The 27486-nt window shown below is 37.7% G+C and overlaps 1 protein-coding gene across 1 annotated transcript in view; it reads left to right on the top strand.

Annotated features, from left to right (window-relative positions):
• The first annotated feature begins 293 nt into the window (after positions 1–293).
• atp6v1c1a (ATPase H+ transporting V1 subunit C1a) overlaps positions 294–27486 on the top strand; it is a 50718-nt gene continuing 23525 nt past the window's right edge. Inside the window, exons 1-4 of the mRNA XM_052022937.1 lie at positions 294–583; positions 5766–5939; positions 9247–9314; positions 18536–18621. Of these exons, the coding sequence (XP_051878897.1) occupies positions 5808–5939; positions 9247–9314; positions 18536–18621 (286 nt within the window). The 5' untranslated portion in view covers positions 294–583; positions 5766–5807. The remainder of the gene's footprint in view (positions 584–5765; positions 5940–9246; positions 9315–18535; positions 18622–27486) is intronic.

The raw sequence follows: 27486 nt of genomic DNA, 5'->3' as shown, positions 1-27486 counted from the left end.
GGGGGGGGGGGAGGCGAAATCCCATGGAACGATATTGAGGATGAGCAATTACTTTGGTATTCTGATTTATACTTAGATCCAGCAGTTTGTGGCTGCCGTGACCACACCATAAACACTTCAAAAAGTACTTCACTTGCATTGGGACACGCTGCATAAACTAAACTTCGGTGAATGGGGAGAAGGAACATCAGAAGTGGCATTCCTTGTCAGTAAAAACGACCCAGAGATGCACCTCTTTGAAACTTACGCAGTTTCTCTAAATGCCACAAAACAGTTCGCACCGACTTGAGAAAACGGTGAATCTCATGCATCAACCTCGCCTGAGAGGCGCTGCACAGAGGAAGGGCGCACCCGAGTAATTGCGTCGGGGCGCGCCGGGCTCCGCGCGAGACGTGTGGGGGCGCGGGCGCGCAGCCCGGCGCGAGAAGCGGAAGCGGCAGCGGCGAATGCGCAGGCGCCGGGAGCTCAGCTGACTGAGCAAGTGACTGGAGCTCTGCCGCTCGAAGGCAGCGGGCGATGTGAAGGCAGGAGCAGGGCGGCCACAGCATCACAGGCGACCCCGGGCTGCTTCGGCCTCACACCGGTAAGGCCTCGACCTCCTCTCCTCGCCCGAGCCGCCGAACCCTTGGACGGCGCCCTTTGCCAGCCGTGTGCGGTGGTGGTTGGGTTTGTTGTCAGTTAAATACCGGGGCGAATGATGCAGGAGCAAGGCCCGAACCCCGGAGGGGAGTGATGACCACTCGCCCCCTTGTTTTCTCTCAAAGTTTTCCCACAGTTGGCTGCCAGTAGACGGTTTTGTTTGGTGACTGAGGCTGTCCTCTTCACTGACTTTGAAATCTTCAGGGGGTCGGTGTTCTGTCCATTTTCCCTTTGCAAAGGTCGGTGCCTGTTTCTTCATCCCCTTCCCACAAAACACGCTACAACGTTTAGGGAAGTGCAAGAATCAATTAAGCAATCTCCCAATAAATCCGCTTTCCTCAGTTGGGGAAATCACTGGGCTGCTTGTCACGAATGCTGAGTACTTAAGATAGATTCGTCCATTTAAGTTGGTGGGAGCCTCTAATGATATTGTGTTGTCATCAGGGTTTGTAGAACATATCGTGTGCACTACACACTAGACTTGTCACGCAGTGGTAACACTTGGGTGACTTTTGACACAATAATTCTTGTCAGATTGGGATTTTAAAGAAATGTTGATATCCTTTAAAATATGAATAAGAGATCTTAATACAATGCTAATTGGATACATTTATCAAACGTAGTGTTAATTGTTTATTGATCTTGGGTTTACTGAGGTATGTAGTTACTTACTAGTATACCAGTGTTTAAAATTGTTTATTCAGTCTCAAATCTCTCAAACTGCAAACCTTCAGTGTAATCAGAATCAGGTTTATTATCACTGACATGAAATTTGTTGCTTTGTGACAGTGGTACAGTGCAAGACATAAAAATTTCCATAAGTTACAAAAATAAATAAATAGAGGAATAATGAGGTAGGGTTCATGGACTGTTCAGAAATCTGATGACAGAGGGGAAGAAGCTGTTCCTGAAACGCTGAGTGTGGGTCTTCAGGCTCCAGTACCACCTCCCCGATGGTAGTAACATGAAGAGGGCATGTCCCGGATGGCGATGTAATTCAGAACAAATAGGTTAATTTTTTTTCAGAGTGGCGATTCTTTATTTTATAAAACATAGGTTGGTGTAGCGAATAACTTAGATATCAGTAAGGCAAGTCAGTTCACCAAAATAACACACTTATAAATATCTTGGTATAAGCATAGGATCAATTTAACATCTCAACTGGCTAACTGTTCAGTAAAGTTTACTTCAGTTGGGATAAGACTTCTATCCCACCATAGTACAGATTCTGACACAATTGATTTGATATTTTTGAAGTCTGTCTATGAGTTGGACATTTCCTAGTAGCAATTATTATTAGAATCATTGAAGTTAGTGGATTATTTTGTACTGTGATGTGTTACTAAGATTTTTGCAGTGGGCAGTAGTAACTACTTGTCTGTATTAGAGGGAGCGTATGATGTTTTGCTTAAAATGTAATTGTTTTCCAAAGAGTGTTTTTTTTTTGATGCAATTCATTCCATGCAGCAATAACCAGCCGTTTAGATAGATTTCTTCTTGCCCCTCTCCATCTCTAAATCGTTGAACCATCAAAAGAAAATAAAAATCCCCTTTGCATTCTTTAGTGGAATACTCAAAATGCCTTAAATTCCTTCTCTTAATATTCTGTGAGTTCACTTTTTTCTGTAACAGAATGCCCATAATTATATATTATGCTCTTAACTCTGGCCTAATGTCTAATTCATATTTAGCTTCTTGTTAGCTTTTCTACAACCCTTTCAATAAAGCCAAAGATCCTACTGGCCTCCAAGTCTTCATTTACCTGTGATTACACACTGAGGAAGTTAAATCTGTTGAAGTTTTTGTTCACCCACATCTTTGCCTTTGAACTGATTCTACACTTCTATTTTTTTTCTTTGTAAGATATATTTGCATTAACTAAACTATTTATCTTACTGAAGTTCATTAATGTTTGATATTCCTGGTTATATTGTCAATTAATGTTGCATTTTGCTAATACTTAATGCTAATGACCTATGTATACTGAAATCTACGGTGGATAGAGGATTGATTGCAGATGTTGTAAAATGTGGGCAGTGCACTACTTTGCAATTTACCTCGTTTGAGCAACCCATTCATTATAATTGTTTGACTGCCATGCTTCAACATTAACTCTTATATCGAACACTAAACTTTCTGGACAGTTTCTTGTGAGCTATGTTATTGCATATCTTCTGAAAATTCAGATGGACTATATTCCTATTCTACACTTACAAATCTTATCAAACAGTTGTGGCTTCAAATGGTCCTAGTCATATTTTTTGCAAGTATGGTGTTTGGCATGTTGTTTGTATCAGGAATTTTTTCATGAAAGGGTAAGGGAGCAGGTCACCTGCCTGCACTTATACTTATGGAATACATTTGAGACTATCACTTTAGTTTTTGCTCAATTATTCAAATTAACTACTTGCTAAATCAATTCCGATGAAATGGAACAAGTAGATAAACAGAAACATAGCGTAAAAAAGTAACTGCTGACATAAGTTATTGAACTTTGAGCTCAGCGATGCAAGGCTTGGTCATGGCACAAAATACGGTATTTGTATTTTAAGATAAATTATTCAACCATGAAATATTTAGCACCAGAATTGGGACATCAGACCTAGCTTTCAGCCACTCTGATAGCTATTGATTTGAAGAATTGGACTTGCTGTGTAGAGATTGGGATTTGTAACCATTTCCATATTAGAAGCATTTATTTAAGTACTTTCTCACTCTCATTCCCAATCCCATAGGTTCATTGTAGCATCCAGTTTATGTATTGGCTTTAAACCTTATATCTGCTGGTTAACATTACAAATAAATTTCTGTTCTGACCTCGTAACTGCATGTTAATGCATGTGTAGTATATTTCTCTCTGTGTAATGGAGAAGGTTGCTGTGGTATGATGCCAACCATTTCTGGCATAAGTGATCAAAGGATTTTGCTTTTAGTTGCATGTGAACCTCTTGTCATTTTTTTTTAAGGTGACATTTTGGCTTTGCTTCCAACAGTGATATCTACTCAAAAATCACCAGTCTTCCAAATATTTTTGCTTCTGGATTATAAGCAGAATAATAGCATTATTAATATTTGGTATTTGAAATTCCTAAACACCTATGTTTGTTGCTTATACATCGCTATACATTTTGTAAAAAAAATTCAATCATGTATTCTGCTTTAATGCAACTTTTTTAAAGAGCTTCTTTAAAAACATTAAATATGTCTTTTGAGCTTGCAATGGAATTAAGCCAGGAATTTTAATGTGGACCTGCATTGATTGAATAATTGCTTTAGATATCCATGATGTTTAATAGAAAAAAATTAGTTTGACTTCTTTTTGTAAATTTGTCTTTTCCGGTAGGAATAAATAGATATGTTATCTGCTCTGGCTTCTTTTGAGTCCAAATTAAGCATTTGCTTCCACTAGTCATGCAATCAGGTTTGCATAAATTCCAAATGAACTATTTTAAAGAGGGATATTTTTATTTTGTCATAACTTTATGAATTGTATTTAACTTAATCAACTTAGTACAATTCTGAAAATGTTTAGTGCATGCAAACATCAGAGTTTCCGAAAATGTATACACATTTGCTTAAATAGGTTAGCAGAGTAGGTTTGTGAGTGACACAAGAAGAGGAAAAAAAATAAAATCAGAAATACAAAACTTTGGTAGACTAATGATAGGGAAGTTGCTGCCAGGCTTGTCTGTGTTTCAAGAAGTGAAAGTTTAGGGATTTCATTTATTGTGTAACATAAACATGATTTGTTAATTTCTCAGAGGATGTTATTTTCAAACTAGTTTTCTTTCCTCAAGTATTCTATGGTATTCCAATTCCTGGAATTGGGTACAGAATGTTAAGAAATTTTTGCCTTTTTAGGTAGAATGAGCAAAGAGTATTGGAAGCAATTTTATCAGCTGTTGTTTGAGGGGAGAGAATTCAAAATTAAGAATTTTTTGTAGTTGTGTGGATTCTCTTTCACCCTGGTACTTTCAAGGCATTTAAAGGAACTGATTCTAACAGAGCTGTAATTTTGAGCATGGTGTAAACTCTCAAAGTTGTGCCTGTCTGTTGGTGAACTTGTATAGTGATCATTTGTACCACAGCATAATCTTTACCCAACATCTGCATGTGTATTCCCTCTTGGAGGCTTGAAGGCCCTGCAGATTTTCCCCATTTTTGTCTGAATATTAAAGTCAATTGTTAGACTCTGTCTAGCTGCTAACTTAGTTGTATTGAAGTTCAGATCTTTTGTTCTTTTTTGCTTTATTTGCCAGCTGAGCAATCAGCGATTGATATTAAATTCACAGATTAAGATGTCTGTTGATATCTGATGCCTAGTTCTCCCTGTAAGTATTAGCTGTTAATTTAATTTTAAATGTAATCTACAGTAGTACTGTAGATTTGTAACTTTGAACAGATGATAATTCTGAATATAAATGTCAAAAGGCCAGATTGTTTAATTATAGTAAAGATCCTAAATTGCATCTCCAAATTAGTGAGTAAATCCCAACTCCAGCTCATGCAGTGGAACTTTGGACCCATTTTTTGTTCATATATTTTCTAATTGGGTAGCACTAGAGTACACAAAACCCTGTTGTGTTTTTTCATGGATATGAAATAGTCTATGGCACTATTCAGAAGAGCAAGGGGTTCTCATTGAGGAAAAGTTGTTAGCCATGATAATCTTTGTTAATAAAACAGCATTTTTTTGATTACTTTGTGGGACTCTGCAAAATAATTGCTGTATTTCTTAATGTTTCAGCAGTGATTCCAGTTGTAATATCTTGATACTCTGAAGTACTAGGAGAGAGAGGGTGTGAAATTTAAGTTGATAATCCTTCAGCAGAATAGTTGGAGAAAATGCTAAGATGTAAAGAAATTGGAGAGTTGAGAAGAGAACAAATGGTAAGGTCTGTGATAGGGTGGAAGATAGGAGAAATTAAATGACAAAGGGGGTGGTGCAAACTGAAAAGTGGTGATAATGCTCCCAACCCTGAGCACTTCCAGTATCCTAAGTAATTTGTTTTTGAATGAATGAGCAATCTTAAATTTGTGAATGGAAACATATTTCTAAGTACTGATGTGTAAAGTAAAACATTGTGTTACCATTGCATTAATTAAATTTTATCATCTTATTTCAGTACGTTGATTATTTACTTCAGAAGTCATTTACTTATTTGAGGATGACAGAATTTTGGTTAATATCTGCTCCTGGAGAGAAAACATGTCAACAGACATGGGACAAATTAAATGTTACAACCTCAAGGAGCAATAATCTCTCTACTAACTTCAAGTTTGCAATTCCAGATTTGAAGGTATGTAACAAATGGGTACTTACTTATTGAAATTGCAAATTGAGTCTCATGACATAAAATTGTACACGTTCACAACCTTTTCCTTCGTCTATATTTTTGAAGCAATAAAACCAATGATTTTGTTTCTCTCAAAAGGAATTGAGTTCACATGGTCTCTCCTAACACTTATGTTAAATTCCAGAATGGAAACTAACAATAGCAATACAAAGTGATATTGGTTAGATCCTATCGAGTGAGAAAATTTTCACATTGACATTAAAGAAGAAATTTGGTTGTGTGTTGCTGTATGATCCAAGGTGAATATGAATGAACAGAAAGCAATGGTGAAACTTTTCACTAAAATTTTACTTGTACTTTGTCACATTTCTTGTTGGTAAAGAAGAATGAGCTTGTTTGATAAAATTTTCAATATAATTTCAATTTTTGTTTAAAATCGAATGACAGAAGTTTAGTATTCTAGCTGTCTTATTTTCTGTCTTAAATACTTTATGGAGAACAACCTGTGTGGTGAATTTGGACTAAAGCCCAGATGTATCCTGAGCAGAAGCTTTAACATCTATAACTATGGTGATGTTTCCATTAAGTTGTGCTTTATATGAAAGCTACCCACTTAATCTTTTAGCATTACAAACAATGTACCTGAAGCCTTTGATGTAGTTGCCAAATAGCTGAACTGTTTTCTCTCGCTCCCAGTGAGATTGAATGGCATGTTGGTGAGTATGGTTAAAGGTTAGTAAAGGTTATGTGGTGTTCATTTTATTTAGACAATAATTCAACAAAAGACTTCCCATCTTGGTCAAAATAAAAGTGAATAAACTACCACAATGCTGAAGGAAATCATTTTGCCATATACTTTGCTTAACGAATTTGGCAATTAGGAAGTGGCCTTGATGTTCAAATTTCTATCTGTTAATATTTATTTGCATAATTTGGACAAGAACCTTTATAAGTAGTGGAGAATCCTTTTAAAAGTTTTGAATGTTCAGTATTAATGCATGCCTGTAATAAAAAAAACAGTAATTGTTGTGACTGTGAACTGAGTCACTGGAGAGACACTGAAGCTGGTTATTCCTCATGACAAGAAGGCATTCTGCTGGAGACCCTCTCAGTAGAGTCTCCTGGAACTTGATTTATACTTTTAAGAACAATCGTAAGAGCAGGTGACTCAATACAATTTCAATAACTACAGTGACATTGTTTACTTCAATATTTTGAGTCTGACAATGCTTCCTTTGAGTTACATATCTACAAGGGGAGACACCTCAGAAGCTTTTAGACCATCCATGTCAATTTGTCCCAGTAAAGTGTTTTAACATTCAGAGGACAGAACCCAGACACCCAGAATTAATGCTGAGGGCTGACTCTCTAAGTACACAAATATCCCAACTATTGATCCAGCAAATATGCCTGTGACCATGTTTGATGTGCAAAGTGACAATATCAGTCTGGTCTGCAAGTTTCCTTGAACTCAATCATAATGGTGCAAAATAACTTGGCCATAATTGCCTAGTTTGATCTAGGCCAATTAACATACTCCCATTGTCTTGCATTTTGCTGATGCATAGGAGAATGTCTCATGGTCACATCACTTTGCAAACCATACCTTTTGAGCAGCCAGCCCCCTACTGTGCTCTGTAGACAGTACTGTTTGTTTACAAAGGTGTTCTTTTAACTTCAAACTGATTACTGCTTGCAATTTACATTAAGAACTGAAGACTGGTTCTCATTTGAATTCCTCGTATAGTCACATAATTCCATAACTCCTGCATCCCTAACAGTAACAATGACAATGAAAATACTTGAAGAGCAAATAGGTAAATGCTGCACTTCCCAATAGTGCTCAGGTCTGTGAATAATCTCCTCTTGCTTCACTGGTGACTACCCTGCTAATTGTTGACAGGGCCCTAGGACATATCTGTTCCATTTCCCTTCTGTCACTCTTTTCCTTTCCTTCCCAGGAGTAGTGAGGTTGTCCTTTCTATTCTTTGGCATTCAACAGATCATCCTCTTTCCATAATCTCCACTATGATGCCACCACATATGGGGTTTTCCCCTTTTTTTTCAGCATTCCTAAAGAACCATTCTCTCCTCAACCTAATTCCCAATCACCTTCTGCCTTCTCTCTTCATTGTGCTTTCCTGTGTGAGTCTATGAGATTTGCCCCTTGGTCAATTTTCCCCTCTCATTTTTCCAGTTTTGAGGGCTTAAGTCTCTTTCCTGATGAAACAGTTCTTTGTTTGAACATTTTTCAATTTGGTATATAATTTTTGCTGTTCATGATGTAGCCTCTTTTGTACTGAGAGGATTGAACTTTGGGTGACCTGTTTGTAGAATGCTTCCATTCCTATTTGTGCCTCCATTAGACCCATATTTTGCTTTTGCCTCATTACTGCCCTCTTTTGCCTTGCATCACCATCCTTCCCCCACCTTTTGTAATCTGATCTCCATCAGAAACTTTCCTTTCTTCACCAATACCCCGTGGGCTTCCAGTGTTTTTTTAAAACTTGCAGCCTTTTAATTTTTCCAAAAGTGCTAAAAGATCACTGATATGAATTGTTAACTGTTTCTTTCCTCCACAGAAGCAGACTTACCTGAATAATGACAAAAAAATTCCCTCTGAAATGCAAAGTTTTTCATAACATGAATGATTCTGGGCAATATGGCTTTTTGAATCCACATTTGAAAATTAAATTTATCATGGCAAAATGATTTCCTTCAGTGTTGAGATATTCTATTCACTTTTATTTTGACTAAGATGGGAAATTTTCATTGCTGTTTGTTGAAAAAGGATTGCCTTAAGATGAGTCATTTTCGTGCTTGGCAGTATAATGTTTTGCGGAGCTTGCATACTAACTGTTGCCCCACGAAAAATATCTTGTTAAATGAATTTGAGAATTAGGAAGAAGCCTTGAAGTTCAGATTTCTGCAATTTTGTTCTGCTGGCATCTAAACCAATGTTGAAACAATAATTATTTCAAATGTGAAGGAGACCTATGGTCTATGTAAACTAATAGAAATAAAACATAGAACAGTAAATTTTTTTTAAATTCTGCATTTAAGATTCAGCATTTCTATCATTCACCTTTTTAGTAATTTTAGGTTTGGTCATATTGTACATTTAAATATTGCTATGCTGGCATTTTGTGGACAAAATGTAGAAATGCTCAAAGTTAGGACTTTTTTTTGGAAAAAAATACACACAATTGCCTTTGAAGTTACCAACTCATTAGGATCTTCAAATTTCCATTCTACCATCACTTAATTTTGTACTGCTTTTAATATGGGATTTTTTTCTGTCCCTTAATAGGTTGGAACATTAGATGTCTTGGTGGGATTGTCTGATGAGCTCGCTAAGTTGGACTCCTTTGTTGAGAGGTAAGTTTGTTGGACAGTTAAATTATTTCTGAAGGTAAACTTATTACTTCTAGGAGGTCCTTTCTGAAGCATTCGGATGTAAAAAAAAGTGACAAGAATTAAATTGCATGTGTAGATAAATGGTAAATGGTTGCTGTATGCAGTTCACATTGGAATGTGGCTATTTAAGTTCAGCCCATCAGAACCCAACTATGTGTGTCAATTTCTGATTGAGTATATGTTCTGATAAAACATGCGGATTTGGGTTGGGGCATGCCATGCTGGCCTGGCTCAGTATGACTTGGATGAATGCACAAATGGTGTGGTTGCTAAATGTGCTGATGGTGAGAAGGTAAAGTGTGAAAAAGGACACAAGGAGGTTACAGATGGATATAGGTACGTTAAGTGAGAGGACAAAGATCTGGCAAATGGAGTGTAATGTGGGAAAATGCAAAATTGCGCATTTTGACAAGAAAAAGAATATGAGGAGTGGAGCTTTGACCCAAAATGTTGGCAATTCCAACCACCACCACCCCCCCACCCCCAAACAGATGCTGCTCAACCTGCTGAGTTCCTCCAGCTGATTGTTTGTTGCTCTAGAATATAGCATCTGTAGTCTCTTGTGTCTCCAAAAGATAAAAGGAGATTATTGTAGAGTTCTGAAATGCAGAAAGATTTGGATGCATAATTTGCAAATGACCAGTATGCAGGTACAGCAGGTAATTAGGAAAACTAACCATGTTTATTGCTAGGGGAATTGAATGTAAATATATGGAAGTTATGATTCAGTTATACTTTGGTACTCTGCTTAGTGCTACCTTGCAGAGTGCTGATTCATTGCAGCACACTTGGTCTTCCGGTCTAATAGTTCTAAAAGGACACCCACTCAGGCAACATGTTGTAGTGCCAGTAACCTGGCACAAACCCCTGCTTTCCCTTTCTCTCTGCACTTCTGTCTTGGGAATGGCTGTACTTACTGGTGGCCAAGGTGAAGCACTGAGCTGTTGCACTACCTACTCTAATTTACCAACACCAGCCCTCAAGGCAGCTTCTCCAGAGTAATGCATTGGGGAATTCATTGCTGGATTTGCACCAGGTTCCTGACACAGCACTGCACAGCAACAAGTGGGGGCAGCGATTTATGTCATGTTTCTGGCACAACAGCAGAAGGGCAGGTCACACTCCCAGCACAGCAGCACTGTCAGTAATGCAACTGCCCCCTATACATACCCTTGTTGCACTGATTCCATCTATGCTCTCGTTCCTGGGAAAGTATACTATGTGTTGAGTGAGATACCAGTGTATTGGTAACACAGTTAATATTTCCACTTGTGCATCACTGTATAAAACTAAGGAATTCCTCATTTAGGACAGGTGGAGAAACACTTTCTCTGAGGGTTAAGAACCTTGGAATTCTCCTCATAAAGGTGATGGAAGGAGACTGAAAATTGTAAGACAGGTGGAGCAATGCTTGATAAGCAAGGGGTGAAAGGTTACTTGGGGACAGTGAGAATATGGTGAAGTTACAGTCAGATTATCCATGATCTTATTAAATGGAGGAGCAGCTTGGGGGGCTGAGTCGCCTTTGAGTCGCAATGGCTTTGGCTTCAAGCTCTGTTCTAGATATTTAAGCACATATTTATAGGCTGATGCTCAATTGTGGATACTGAGGCTGTAAAGTATATGCAGATATTGAAAGATGCAATGCAGAGCTTTTTAATATAATAAACCTTGCATTGTAAAATAAAATGGCATCAGAAATGTACTTTTCTTTAGTCAGGTAATAATTGATTTTCTTTAGATGGGTTTCTCTCCACTGTGCTTAAATTTATGTTATTCTAATTCTAGCCATCTGATCCCAGTTTTAATTTGAGATATTTAGAAGGATTAACTTTTTGTCATTCTGTAAGTTGTTAAGTTGCCTCCAACTGCAGGGTTAATCCTGATTGAAACTGAAAAATTGCTGCATTCACTAGAAAATTAGTCTCAGCCTAATAACTGCAAAACTATACAATGTGTATTGAACCTGGCAGATGTGAAGATTTGTGGAATGAGGGAATCTTGGTTTTGCTGCATCCAGGGGCAGACTGTTTCATTAAAGAAGGAATGGTGAATAAAAGTGAACATGATAATCAACAAACATTTGTATCATTTATTTTATGGAGGGACGGCTGTTGAAGAAGCAACTGAAGATGATTGGGCCCAAGATATTGCCATGTGGCATTCTTGCAATGGTATCCTGGAGTTGCATGGTTGTTCAATAACCTCGACCTTCTTCCACCCAGTAGAGTATCTTCCCCATTGACTTCCATTTTATTTGGGCTCTTTGATCCCACCTGGTTAAAGGTTATCTTGATGTGAAGGGCAACCACTGTTACTGCACCTATATTTGGACTAAGGCTGAAATGAGCCGAGTTGTATTGGCAGAGTCCACACTAAGAAGTGGGTTATTGGTGAGTAAGTGCTTCATGATTGCACAGCTAGTGACTCCTGATTGAGAATAGGCTCAAGGGTCAGGACTAAATAGCTTTTTGTGGACAGGGCATTCGTGGTAACTTTTGTACTTTGGGTAGATCCAGTGTTATAGTTTATTGGAATAGCTTGGCCTGTGATGTGGTTGGCTCCATAGCACAAGTTTCCAGCATCACTATCATGTTTTTGGAGCCATTACCTTTGCCAGGATGATTGCACTTAGCTATTTCTTGTTATCATATGTGTGAGTTGAATTGGCTGAAAACTGGCATAATTAATGGTAGGGACCTTGGGAGAAGGCCATGGTGAAACATCCACTTGAAGCTTTTGCCTGAAGTACAAGTTTCAACTTTCTTTTGTTTGCTTGCTTGCTGGGTTTGCCCATCACCAAGCTGTCTCCTTCCTAGTTTTAATTGTCTACCACCATTCACACATGAAGGACTCTAGTATTTTGATCTGATCTGGTGGCTTCCCCTTTTCCTATCTTCAGTCCTGAAGAAGGGTCCTGACCCGAAACGTTGACCGCCTGCTTTTTTCCACAGATGCTGCATGGCCTGCTGAGTTCCTCCAGCATCATTGTGTTTTTCATCTAGATTCCAGCATCGTCAGTCCTTTGTTTCTCTAGTAGATCTCTATAACATGCTGTTTCCACTGCTTAGTATGCATAGTACCTTGTAGAGCTTCGCCAGTTTGGTACCACATTGTTGGGGTTGTTGACGCTGTCTCTTTTACACATTGAACTAAGGAAGTGCTCCTGGCTTGATGAGAATGAAGTTTATATTGAGCGATAAGATTACAGATTGTGAAGTCCATTTTGTTGATGGTGTATTTTGTATGTGTAATTTCGTGTTGCTGGACTTGTGTCTATTCTATTTAGCATAGTGTTAAGGCCAGACTGAGGCAAGTTGTCTCCGCAGGTAATGACCATTCCTACCAGTACCTTTTGAACAAATATATCTGTGATAGGCAAATTTCTGCAGCAGTTTGGCAGCTATGCCATTAAGTTGTTAGTTATTGGTGGTACCAAGCTAGTCTTGATGTCCAAAATACAACCTATGCCCTGGCTGCAGTCAATGCTGGTTCCAAGTGGTGTTTACCGCAGAGCACTCATGATTAGTAGTTGTTTGAGGATAATAGATAGTAATCAGCAAGAGGTTTATTTATCCTTGTTTGGCTTGATACCACAAAATTTCACTGGGGAGGAAATCAATTTTAAGGAATCACAAGGCTATACCCTTCTGACTGCAGACCATTTTATGGGTACCCCTGATGGGTCTGCTGTGGTGATGAAGGATAAATCAGGGATGTGGAGACTCAACTGCAGATGCTGGAATATGGAACGAAAAACAAGCTTCTGGAGAAACTCAGTGGGCCAAGTAGCATCTGTGGAGTGTCCTGATGCAGGGTCTCAACCCAAAACGTCGACCATTTCTTTGCCTCTATAGATGCTGATGTGTCTTCCCCCTATTTGTTTTTTTAGATCAGGGATGTTAATGGAGAAGACTGGGTATTGACTGGAAGATATTCTGAGATTGTAACCATGTTACTTCCTGATAAGCCTTTTCCACTTTTGGCAAATGTGTTCACCTTAATAGAAGGGATCTTGCTGGATTGATTGTACTGGGTGTGCCTTTGTGATCCCATGGCTGGTGCCAAGGATCTATACCAATTGATTTTTATTCTTATAGTTTTCAGAAATTTTGATACAACTGTATGGCTTTTTCTGCCATTTCAGGGGGTAGTTAAGAGTAATAATGGTGGGTTGTCTTTCCTAAGCAACACAATTGGACCTTTTCATATTTTATTTTCTCATAACAAGCATTTCTATTACAGATTTATTATATATATTTGCAATTACTATATTAGGATTTGAACTTTTATCTTAAAGTTATTAGTTTTGTTCTCTGGTTTACTAATCCATTAACCAAACACTGTGCTGTTACACCAGTTGAAAGTTTTGAAGGCATCCTTCAACGCCACCAAAAATTGAAGTTGGAAATGCTAGAAACACCAAGTAGGTCAGAAACTGCTGTGAAGTGCAATGAACAATTAATGTCTCAAGAAAAAAAATAAGTAGTAGGTTTTGGGTAAGTAGAGGGGGAAAGAAAGGGGTAATGGTAAGTACTAGAAAAGTAAGGCCTGTGGTGGAGTGGTGTGAGACAACTGAAGAAACAAAAGTTTGACTCTGACAAAAACAGAACTAATCCTAACCATAATTGTTTTAAAACAAGGAGTAGTGGTTATATCTGAAATTGCTGAATTGGCTTATTCGGAATATGCAACAAAAGCAAAACCCCTGGGGTTATTTATCTCATTCACTACTTATAGGATTCTGTTGTAAATACATTAGTGGTGCATTTGTTTTACAAACCAACAGTGACCACAGATTGAAGTAATTTATTGCCAAAGGAGTACTTTGGAGCATCCTGAGATGTGGGTAATCATTATGAAGCTCATTATTTTTATACTTCAATGTGATTAATTTTTAATTTGACATTTTTGTAAATTTACCAAATTTACATTATACAGCAATATAAATGATGGATGTAACTGGAAATCCTTGGGTACTTCTAATTTATCATTGTCTTTGTACCCCTCCACCCCTCAACTTTTGATGGTTCTTATTATGTGAGATTAAAAAGTATGGCCTTCAGTTTCTTCTTGGGTAAGGATGATAACATCCCATTAAGGCTTCTGCCCCTCCCCAAGTGTGGAATTCATGTCTTATTAAAAACTCAGCATTTTATGGCACAATGAGCAATCTCTGGAAGGGTTCTTAATTAATCTCTCTCTCTGCCTTTCAACTGTGGGCTCAAAATTAGCTTGTTTTAAGGTTAAGGATATTAAGCTTTTATTAAACCCAGTTTTTTTTCTTTTGATCTTTTTCTGATGAAATAGCTCATAACAATACAGTTATTGACTAAATGATTAGATATGGAGAAGATAAACCAGTTGCTTTTCTTGTCATTTTTGAAACTGTTATTTCAAGTTGTGAAATCATGAAGCCTTGTCTAAAACTAACACCACGTTAAGAATTATATCACTGTGTGCCCGTTTATTAGTTGCGGTAGGGATGCTTTGGATTTTGGCTTTTATTGGGAGTGGCAAGTGTCAAAGCCAGTATATGAACAGTTATATTTTTAGTTATTTTCCTGTAATAATGCATTGTGAAATTCCTACTCAAAATAACCCCTTTCAGATCAGCATAAGACATTTCAAAGCTTGAGATTTTACTCATCTCACTTTATGGTTAAACATGCTGAATCAACCCAATATTTAGTTTGGATCTATGTTACTATCAAGGAATAAGAATAGAATGATCATAGCAGGTAAATACAACAAGATGAAAACATAATTCTGGAATTCTGAGCTTTTGAATAGCAGACAGATGTTTTTCAACAAATTGCTCATGCAATGCTGAATTTGTATTGCAATCAAAACAGTCTAATTCCTTGGGAACTGCTCTGTCGAATTACCACTTTACTCTCTGAAATAATGTTTCCAGATATTAGTTTTGAACTTAACCATTTTAAAGTGGAATCTGAATGAGAGAAACCGACTATGAAGTGTCGAAAGTTTACAGATTTATGCAAAAGTTAGTGATGAATTTATATATTCTAATGGTGCAAAATTTGTGGATTAGAATATTTAGTATAGAGTTTTGTTTGTAAAATAGTTGTATATTAAGATGCTTTTACAAAACTGGTCAATCTCAATTGGGATTTATGTGGAGTATAAATTAGATGCAGTATTTAACAGGCTGTGGCTAAAAGAAAACTAATTTTCACCATGTTTCTTGGACCTATACTCCTTCCTATTAAGAATTACTGAACTTGTCAAAATCTGTGGCACCATTTTGGGCCAGATAATTAAATTACTTAGTGTGAGAAATTTGGCTTGACCTGTATTCATGATTTTTCCATTTGATCTTGTCACCAGCTCATGATGTATCATTTATTGCATTAAATGTTATTAATTAATAGTCTAGTGGCTGTTGATTTCTTTGTTACTGAAGTTTTGTATAGACTTAGAAGAATAAATATATTTAGTCATCAAGATATACCCTTTCCTTCAACATCATGTTGATAGCTTTACTTAATCTCAGCAGTTAGATTGAAGCCAATTGATTTTCAGAGAAGTGACTGTGGAATCTGACAGAGAGGTGATCTTAATTTTATTCTGTGATCAAAGGAAGTCTTTTATATCTGATTCCAACAATGATTTTTCTCACTTTGATATTTAGAACGCTTTGTAAAGGAGAATGCTGAACACCACCAGTTTAACTTAATAAAATGTGATAGGTTTAGAATATTGGACAAATTGGAATGAGCCAACATTCAGAATGTGAAATGTTCAGACAGGTTTTTCACTTAAACTGTACAAAGAAAGCTGCTCTGCAGGTGCTGGAAAGCCAAAATCCAGTTGAAAACATGAGACTTAAAGAATGGTTGATGAAAAGAATTCTGGAGACTCAGCAACCTGTTGACAGCCATGACATGCATGGCTTCTTCAGCACTTTCAAAGGCATTCATGATTTAAACACCCTAGGTCTACCACACTAAGATTCAAGAAGAGAGGTGAAATTATTAAAGACAACAGAGAAGTGAAAGAACTTTTCAGATTTTCTCAACGGCAAGTCTGTCCTTGATACTACTGAGACATGATGTCGCTGTATCCCCATGCAAATGGCATCTCTGCTGAAGTTCTAAAATTCATCAGTGAAGAGTTTCAGTCACAAGTTCACAATCACATCATCTGTACTTGGGAGGAGGAGGATATACCAGCCAATATAAGAGATGCTGAAATCTTGGCCATCTTTGAGGGAAAGGACAAGTCTGAGTATGGAAACTACAGAGGGTTCTCCCTGCTTTCTGTCACAGGAAAGGTCTTTGCCAGGATCCTCCTGAATTGTTTCCTCCCACTCTCTGAAGATTTACTCCTTGAATCACAGTGTGGATTCCATTTATCTAAAGATACAGTGGCTGTGACAATTGCAAGAGAATCATAGGGATTACCACCTGCTGTACATGGTTTTCTTTTTCAGCCTCACTAAAACCTTTCCCTCAGTCAATCTGGAGGGACAGCAGAGCACTCTCCTCAAACTGGGCTTGCCACAGAAATTCCTCTCATCTTGTGTTTACAACACTACTACAGGACTACAATGGAGTCTGTGTAGAACAAAGCTGCATCACTACCTCAACACTTTTTTTTAGTTTTTCTTGGTGCAATGCTGCACCTTACCTCCAACAAGCATCCTGTGGGTGTGGAGTTAATCTTCAGAACTACTGGGGAAATTGTTCAATATGTGGGGATACACGTCTGAATCAAGGTTACCTGAACTTCAGTAATTAAATTGCCTAATGCAGGCAACCCTTGTGTTTGCGCACGTTTGAAAAACCAAGCTTCAAGCTGCAACGGACTTGTTCCCGAATGCATATGAGGGGCTTTATACTCGGCATCCACAAGACAAAGGTCCTCAACCAACCTGCTTCCACTGCCAATGCTGCTCTCTAATATTTCCAGTGAGAACCTGAAAAATAGTGTACCTCTTCTCATATCTCAGGAACCACTGGAAGCAGAAATCAGTGATGAAATTCACAATCATCTTCAGTATGCCAGCAGAGTCTTTGATGGATTGAAGATCAAGACCTGAGATCTGGCACAAAACTTGTGGTCTAATGGGCAGCGGTGACCCATACCCTCCTTTATCTTCTGAGGCCTGGGCTACCTACAACAGACGCCTGAAGGCACCTGAAAGGTACCTCAATGCTGAATCCAAAAATGCCTCAATTCACTGGAAGGAAAAGTGAACCAACATCTGTGTCCCATTTGTAGGTTGAACACTGAGGTCCTTAGTTACGCACAGTTGGCTCTGCTAGACAGGTCATGTTGTTCACAAGCCTGATATCAGACTTCTGAAACTAGTTACGCACAGTTGGCTCTGCTAGACAGGTCATGTTGTTCACAAGCCTGATATCAGACTTCTGAAACTAGTTACGCACAGTTGGCTCTGCTAGACAGGTCATGTTGTTCACAAGCCTGATATCAGACTTCTGAAACAAACACCCTATTCCAAGCCCAGTCACAGAGAATACCTTGCGGGGGGGGGGGGGGGGGGGGGGAGGGAAAGTCAAGCTTGTGCTTAATCCCCCCCCTTTGAGAAAATGCAACCTCACCATTGACTGTTAGGATTCCCTGGCTTGTGACCACTCTAGGTGAAGAAGATAAATTCGGAATGGTATTGAACACCTCACCCATGCTTTGGGAGTACATAAGTCCTGCAACTACCTACCCATCTGCCCTTTCAGGCAAATCCTCTGCCATTCCTATAGATCGCAGCATTTCTAGAACCAACAAAGGGTTCCTGACTTGAAGCATTAACTGTATTTCTTTCCACAGATGCTGACCTGCTAAGTGTTTCCAGTATTTTCTGTTTTTATTTCAGATTTCCAGCATCTGCAAATTCTTGATTTTCGGTTCTCTGAAGGACATGAGTGAACTAGTTGGATTTTTACAACTCTGAACATTCTTTGTCACTTCCTAGTGTAGTTACCAGGTTATTGAATTCAGTTTTGGTGGTATTTTACTCTTGGTCTTGTACTCTGTCTTACAGTAGCTAGCCTTGCACAATTGTCACTGCATTTATATACTCAATGTTTTAATAGTTCATTACATAGGTCACTGGGGGGAAAAGCAGAGGACAGTATATCCTGCATTTGCCCTGATGTATTGTTTAAATCCATAACCCATAATCTGTTTAATGTTTTCAGTGTTGTGAAGAAGGTGGCCCAGTACATGGCTGATGTGTTGGAAGACAGTAGGGACAAAGTACAAGAAAATCTTTTGGCCAGTGGAGGTAAATGGAAAACTATTGAATTACATCTAAATTTTGCACTGTTACATCCTGTTTTGTTATATTCCTGTTTTGTTATGAACAGGTTGTAAAAATTGAATTTCACCCTATGCCTCATGCATGAGTAAATATTGTATCTGAGACTGACGTATCAAATGATGGAATTTGATGATCAGTCCAGTTCAGATTTTATTTACTGGGAAGAAAAATACTGAGCAGCCATTATGTAATTAAGCTAGCAGTATGGAGCAGACCATTCTGACTAGATTAGAGGATGTTGATCTGTTACTGTGCTTTGGAGCAAGAGCAGGTGTTTCAGCTCCCAAGCCTGTTCTGCCATTCGGTACGATCACCTTCAACATAATTCCAATCACTTTCCATGACTCTCCATTCCTGAATACTGTTGATTAGCAAAAACCTGTTGATTTTGGATGCAAAACTATTTTGGCTGGAAGTTACTGTTTTTACTGGGATAGAGTTCCACACTTTTACTACCTTTCTAAGGTTAAGTGTTCTCTGACTTTTTTCCTGAATTGCTTGGCTCTGGTTTTAAGATTATGTCAAATTGTTCTAGACTTCCACACTTCTCTAATGTTCCTCTTTTCCTACCCATTTGATTCCTTTCAATAATCTAAAAAAGCTCAAATCAAATTCTCCCTTATCTATATTCCAGAAATGTGGGCCAAGTTTATGTACTTGCTGTTCATCATTTATATAGCCTGAGTAACATCCTTTTTTGAGGTGCAAATCCAGAACTACATGAGATTTGTCTTCAATTCCACAAGCTTTAGTTAGTCTTCTGCATGGAGTCTTATTGAATGCGTTTTTAAAAGGCCTTGTATACTACATCCACAGATGTTTCTTTATTGACTATTTACTGCTACAAAGATTGAATTAGATTTATTGGACATGATATAGCATTTATGACTATGTTGTTGTTCTAATCAGCTCTGATTTCATGTGTTCAGGCTCTGATCGTATTCACTGCAATAGCTTTAAGGCGACCATTATCAATCACAAATTACATTCTGCTTTACCATAGCTGCAGTAAGTTACTTCTGCTGATTCTTCTTGACGTGAATGCAGCGTTTGACATAATTGACCACAGCATTCTCCTCTAATACCATCTCTTCTTAGCCATCCATTTGTGACTAGGGAATCATCTATAATGACTTCTCTTGCTACTGCAACATTGTATCAAGAGTCTTGCAAGGATCTGTTCTTGCCCCCAGCTCCCACTGTGATAGAATTTGAAAATCAGAGGTCCTGTATATATGTAGATTAAAAACTCACTCTGAGTCACTACCACCCATTAAGCTTTTGCTTGGCTGAGGAGGAATTTCCTTCCAACTAATTGATGCAGGACTGAAGCTATAGTTTGTTACAGGGAGCAATGACAGTTTCCTTAACACTGATTCCACCCTTTAGGTCACTCTTGAAGGGTGAGTGAGCATGTTTGGAATCTTGGTGTCATGTGTACCATGTGATCATAACCACCCAATCACCAAGAAATGTCCATTTCTACATCTGTAACTGTGCCTTGTTTCTACCACTTCTACTTATCTTCAGTGGAAACCTTTATTCATTCCTTGCATTCTATGTTACCCATTGTCTTGCTCATATAAGTGCAGATCTCGTTGAAGATTTTGTGCTTTTTGGCTTGAGCATGTGTAGTCAATGTTTCAAAGCCACTTCATAAACCAGCAGCATCAAGGGAATTGAGTTGTTTTTGCTATATCCTGGTCATCATTTTCTCTGTATACCTCAAGAAGCTTCTTCCTTTCTAAGGTAAAACACTGGATGTAGATTTTTCTGAAATCCTCATGCCCAACTTCTGTGGCTATAAATTTAAGAAATTGCTTTAAGTGATCAGAGCTTTCAGGCGAAGCCATAGTTTACTTGATAGTAATCTCTCCTAGGCATCCCTGTAACCTTTTTTTGTTGATTCTAGTATGGTTTCAGCTATTGCTACTTTGAAACTCTTGTATGAAGCTAGGATGGTGTTGGGAGTTGGGGAGGTTGGGACAATATCTGTTGCCAGCAGATTATTGATATACTATATATGTCACTACACATGAAGCAGAACAGGCAAGTCCTTTTTTTTTTCTCCCATCTAGCTGACATTTGTTTGCTAATGTTGTTAATGTGTGGCCATGCATGGCGGTGACTGATGGAAATAGCTGGATTTGCTTTGGATGGAGTGCAACATCTAGCCACAGGTTGCTCAGTGGCTTATGAATGTTTACAATGATAAATTAACTCTCTTGGTGAAGATGAAATTGGTTCAGTGAGATCGTCCATATCCTTTGTAAGGTGTGCCATTGAAGTAGGTAGCCTAGCAAAGTTTCTGGTCCTTTCTGCTGGTGAACAACTGTTAAGATGTCTCCTCCAGAGAAATAATGTTTGTGTACTCTTCTCTGAGATACTGTGTTTCACCCAGATTAGGTCCTCATTGTTGAGCTGATGTTTATTTTTGCTGCCTCTTTTTCCTGGCTTTCTGATCCTGAGAGAAGTCTTTCTCTGGTTGATTACTGCCTGAATTGGAAGGCCTGTCTCCATGATTTATGTGCTTTCATAGCAGAATTGGTTATCAAAGACCTTCTAACAGTTTCAATAAATTAGTTTGTAATCATTGTTACCATAAATAAGTCAGCTCTCTGCAATATAGTATTTTTCATAGAATTATTTTGGATGTATAAACTGCATAGTGATTTGGGTGCATGGTCATCTTGTTTATGAAATTGTGTTAAGTGAAGAGGTACTTGTCAAATCTGAAAGGTGAGCAGAATGATGCAGTAACTGTGATTTTGGGGCTATAAGTGGTATTTTAAGAAACTGTGTAAGTTGAAGATTATTTCCCTTCATCTGATCCAATCATATACTATCCAAAATTTAGCAGATGCTGGACATCTATAGTAAAACAAAAATGCTGTAGATATTCAGGCAAGCAGCATCTGTGGAGAGAGAAACAGGGTAAAAGTTTCAGGCCAGTGACCTTTCATTAGAACTGGGAAAAGTTAAAGGTAAAACCCCTAACAATTCCACCAAAGCCCAATGCATGTTTGAGGTACAACATCCTTCTGGACTGAACATCAAGTTCAATGATTTCAGCAATTCCAATAAGTTGTACAAAATGTTAAATGGATCACTTCTGAACAATAGCTTCTGTCTATTTAATCTGCTTTTTTTGTGAACCATTTCTAAGAAGTAAAACCTTTAAACTGTCCTAAAAGGAAAGAACAAAATGGAGGCAGAGCCAAAAATTTGAGTGGGTTAATTGAGGGTGGTTTGAGCATAATCTATGTGAAACTCCAAAATCTTGCTAAGTTTTTCAGGGATGGTTGGACTCAATTCTTCCAGCAGCCCAATCTGTTCTGACAGTGTTGATCTGAAGGTTTCAGGCCTTGCACATGATCCACTATTGATAGACAGACCCTGAAGGTAGTTGAGCACTTCTGACACTTTGGTACTCGATACCAGTACTTTGAGAGAAGACTGAGATTCAGCACTGGATCCAACATAAGGGCCTACTTTGGGAAAAACACTTCCGATGTTTTCAGTGATCATAACTGGTAGAAGGACACCAAGATCCAGGTTTATAATGCAGTCATCATCCCTGTATTGTATGGATGCAAGGCCTGGGAAACCTGTCAATAATATTTTCTCTTTGGGGAGAGAGAGCACCAGCAATGTCGCCAAGAAGGTCCATCACATCAAGTGGAATGATTGTTGCATGATTGCTAGCATCCTTGCTGAATCACACTTCACCAATGAGGTAGTAATCCTCGTGCCCCAATTCTGTTAGACGGGCTTTTGTATGTGGATGTCAGATTCTACACTGGAGTAGACATGGTGTGTTGATGCTAAGATCTAGCACCCTCAACAAGTCCTCTACTCCCAGCTCACTCATCATCAGATCATGTGGTCAGAAGAAACACTCTAAAAGGGTACTGAAAGCATACCGAATAAAACAAATATTGATGTCACTAGCTGTGAGCAGAAAGTCATTAATGAACTCGATGATGCCTCACCATATTTCAAAGGCAACTGACCTTGGAAATATCCATACCTTCCGTCAGAAGGTTTGTGGTTCGGGGGTTGGACTTCATTTCTGAACTTATTCTGAGATAGTAATCTCCTTGAATCTAGTGATTGATTATGACATCTGTACTGTTTGCTGTTCCAAAATAATTGAATCTCTCTTTATACTAAACTCCAAAACATTCACTGATTTCTTTTGGGTGTTATTTTTCTAGTACTTTATCAAGTTATCTATTGAGTTCTAGTTTTCATATTCTGATATCTCAAATTTAAACTTCGTTTTTTTATACTTGAGTTCTGTATTGTATTTTACATTACCTGATGACCTTCATGGTGAAATCCTGTTAGCTCTCAGGAATATCGAAAATTGTTAAGTCCTGTGTGGGTGAACAGTTGTAATTATACAATTTGAAGAAAATAGATTCCTTGTAGCTCACACTGCTGCCAGAACACTTCATTTCATGTTGATGTTGCTACTTTATTTTCTGTTCAAAATAAGCATCTTTCAATATTGAAACCTGGAATCATGAAATTTATGGATCATTGCTTTTAATAGTCATAACATTAATTTGTAGATAGTGGAAGATGGTAGCAATCTGACTAAATCAAAGGTACAGATCTATAACAAAATTTATTACAAATATATCATACTTTTCTATCAACAGGCAGATTTATTACTTTCATTAAAATTATATTTTTGGATATTTTTATAAATTCTAGTTTATAAACTATTTTTAAACTAGAATTTACTCTTTTCTTTTGTGTATCTTACAATTATAGTCATTGTATTTTATATTTTGGTTTCTAAGCATTATAATCCTAGTTGCTGGAATCTAAGTATAGAACTATAATCTTAGTGCCCTTCTGTCCTTGGTCCACTTACTACTGTACTCTTTAGAACTGGCCTACTGTTTGTTTCAAAGATAAAGTTTTAAAATTGACAGACCTGCTTTATTTTTTAATTACTGTTTTCTTGTTTGACTTTCTGCATGTAATAATCAGTGCTGCTGGCTTGTTGCCCTTGTAGTGAGGAAAAATGAACTACAGGTGTGTTTTTTTTTCCAGTAGTTGGTCAGGAGCTTGTTTGCAAGTGCAGCACTTACAATCTTTGTTTTTACATGCCACATCTGGGGCTATTCTCTGTTGCATCACCAAACTCCAGTGTATAACATGGAGATACAAGACTATGTTTCATCTTATTGAAACACAACAAAAGCTTCAAAGTCCTCTGCACTCTTAGGTTTGCCATAACAGTTCCTTAAAATTTGATTTGCTTATAGTGTAAAACTGCAATTTTTTCCACCAAATGGTTACTTGAATACAAATTTTGTTTTGATGGATTTTGTTTTGCACTTTATCAGGCAGCTAATGCATTATTGGGTTCATGTGAAAAAAGTTAACTGGGGCTTAATAACAAGTTTGGTTATTTATTTAACAGTTTGGTGTAAAAGTAAATGCAATATAATAGTAAGAAACCAAAATGCCATCTATTTAGTAGAGATGGCTTGATGTGTTTAATAAGTTGGCGCTTCCCTAACCGTGATAATCCTCAGAATTAGCAGAATCAACATAGTATGTTCAGTTTGTATCTCCTAAAATGTCTTTTATACTTGCAAGCACATATTGATCCATATATGCTTGTACAAAACATTTAGAAATAGTTTTGAAGTGCCCGATAGGGAGTTGGGAGTTTAAAGGGGTAGTTTGTCCAATTCTATTTGAATCTGGCCACTGATAACACTGAATCTTAATATATATGCATACGATGATTAAACAAAGTTGTCCTTTGTTCTTGAGATTATTTCTATTATTATTAGTTATGGAATATTTTGGACTGTTGCTATGGAGGAATAATGCTGAGGTATGTCTAAACTATTCTCTCAGTTTAAACTGACTTTGAAAGGGAAATGACACAATTTTCAATGATTTTCATTGTTCTGTTACTCTTAGAATTCTGTTACTGGTACATGGCAGCTTTTTCCATTTTTTTTCCCACTTGTTTGCATCAGTTTTACTGGCGATATTTCCTAGAGCCATCAGCTGCCTTTTCACTGCACCCCCCTTTTGCCCTCCAACAACATTCACAGTCTCCTTAACCCTGGCCCTTGATTCCATTGACAATGCTGTCAGCTTGGCCATTGATTAAGCCAGAACTGTTTGCAGTCCTATTATTCATTTTGACCAAGAGCTGAGATTTCAAACTCAAACTCCACATTACAAAGACTCTGTCCTTTAGCTTTTAAAATTAATCTCATCAGTTTTGGTCTAGGAGCTATTAAAATCCTTTTGGGCAACTATTCAAATGTTTTCCTGACAGGCTGTTATTCTTCACTTTGTAATTGTCCACTTCTGAAAACACGACTGTATTCTGACCTATCTTGGGTCTTGCTAACTTATCACTTTGCTAATCTCATAGCAAAATAGTACAGATGCTGAAAATCTGAAATAGAAACAGAACATGCAGCAAGTGCTCAGTTGTTTAGGTTACATCTGTGGAAACAGATGTCATTAATGTTTTTGGTCTCTGACCTTCCATCAGAACTAGGAATAGTTAAAAGTATGCTGATTAAGAGGGCTAATTCCCTAGCCTTCAATTTAAAGTTCTCAATCTTGTATTTGAATTCCTTCATGGACATCGTGTTTATCTTTGCAAATTCATTTAGCCTTATTAAAACCTCCCCAAAGATTATTCTGACTCTTCTAGTATTCCAAATCCTTTGTTGACATTGGCAACAGTGCCTCTAGCTATCTCTTTTTTTCACACGTTAGAATCTCCTTCTTTAAAAGCCCCACCACTTAGGTTTGATCTTGTGTATTGTGATTTGAACACAAGACACTTAACAGAAATATTTAGATTTCAAATGTCAGGAACAACCATTAAGAACAGTCCACAAATGCAAATAATTTAAGGTTAAAGCGACACTGAGATCTCCACTTTTGGTTCTTTGCACTATTTGATGGAATGTTTCACTGCTAATTTTATTCCTGTTGTGAAGGTGTATACTATTTCCAGCACTAAATCAGATGTGCCTAAATGTTGTATGAAGATGAGTACAGCATTTAAAATTTATCTATCAAATGGGTAGCTTTGATCATTTTGTATGAAGTTGAATTTCACAGAATATACCTGATATACAGTTGAATTTTTGTAATTTAACTTGTGTGATTTGATATATGGGTTCCAGTTTTACTGAATACAAGATTAGCCCCTCAAGGTCAGTTCTATAAGATTCTTGCTGCCTATGATTCTGTAATGACATTTATGTACACAAAACTCTTATTAAATTAATAAATGAGTGGTGTTTTCATGGATCTTGGCCAAGCTTTTGTTCAAGGTGGAGATAGAAAAGGATGGCTAATTGCCTAATCTTAACCGTACTATTCAAAAACAAGTGCCATAGTCTGGGCCACAATATTTAACTGTCAAGTAATTCCAGAGTTATTGCCTCCCACTGTTTTATCTGGAAATTGGTTTCATCTGTTTACTTTTGCAAAGATCTTCCTGACATCGGTCTTAGATTTCTGTTTTAGCAGCTTGACTTTGTGCTTCAGTGACATACTGTCATGGTTTAATATGTAATAGCCCTTATTTACCTATTGTCTGGGCAGATTTTATAGTGCTGTTTTAACTGAACAGCTGAGAAATCTATTTGCTTTGTAGATTACTACCCAGTGGTTTGGACAAAAGTACAAAATCCAGTAATCCCCTTGATCTCATTTAGTTTTATGCTCAGCTATCTTTTAAACACCATGGGTGAATGTGTGAATTCTCCTTGTTTTTGCCCTGACTATTGCTTTTGTGCTTGTCCATTTAAATGTCACTTTTGTAGCTTCTTTTACTTCTTTTGTAACTAGTCAACATAACTTTGCATCTCATTTTTGCAGAAGTCACTAATTGCAATTATGTGTTGGTTAAGCTGCTCATCTGCACTGTAATGGATTTGATTTTGTCTGTTGTAGCTCAAGTAATGCTCTGGCCCTCTTAGTCAGGAAGTTGTGGCATGTCAGTCCTGAGATTTGAGCACATTATCTAGGAAGACGTCTCAGGCAAGTACTGGATTGTCCTTGATGAGAATTGAAACCGAGGCTTTAGTTGTAGCCTCAAATTATGGAAGGGCTTTGCATTACGACCTAGGGATATCCCAAAGGTCTTTCCAGCCAATGAAGACTTTGCTGTTGAACGTAGAGAAGTTGTATGCAAGGCATTCAGTGACATAATTTTAATGAAGAATAGGGTCGTTCCTTCATCATGTATACCAATGCTTTAAAAAAACAATATTTCATTGGTTGTAAAGCATTTTGAAATCTCCCATAGTACTATGTAAATACAAGTAATTGAGCTATCGTCACTGGTCCTCTGACAAATGTGATTTAGTTGAAATTTTTGTTCAGGGCTTCTGAAGCCCTTTGAGACATTTTGTAATATTTGAGTACTATATAAATGGAAGTTGTTGCATGCCTTTTTTTTTGTTGTATGCTGCAAATTGAAAATTTATATAATGATTTGAACATGAGAAAGCTGATGTACAATGGATGGAAACCTAACAATAGTATGATTTTGTTCTCCTTTAAACCAACTTGGTCTAAAATACAAAGTTACATGAGTTGGAAAAAAAAATGCCCACCTGATTTGCTAACTTGCATATATTGGAACCTATCACATTGACTGTTGGCTGGCAGTTCTGTAGAGAAACTGCAGCATGGAATTTTGAACCTGAGTCCATACTTATCTGGAAGAAAAGGGGGCGGGGGTTCCTAATCTTGAGCTAAGAGGCTGGATATCCTTTGCACTTGGCCTGTCAGCTTTAAGTAAGGCAAGTCAGATCT

Source organism: Pristis pectinata, chromosome 9 (assembly GCF_009764475.1).
Source record: "Pristis pectinata isolate sPriPec2 chromosome 9, sPriPec2.1.pri, whole genome shotgun sequence".
NCBI lineage: Eukaryota > Metazoa > Chordata > Chondrichthyes > Rhinopristiformes > Pristidae > Pristis > Pristis pectinata.
This window is presented reverse-complemented; position numbering and strand designations above follow the sequence as displayed.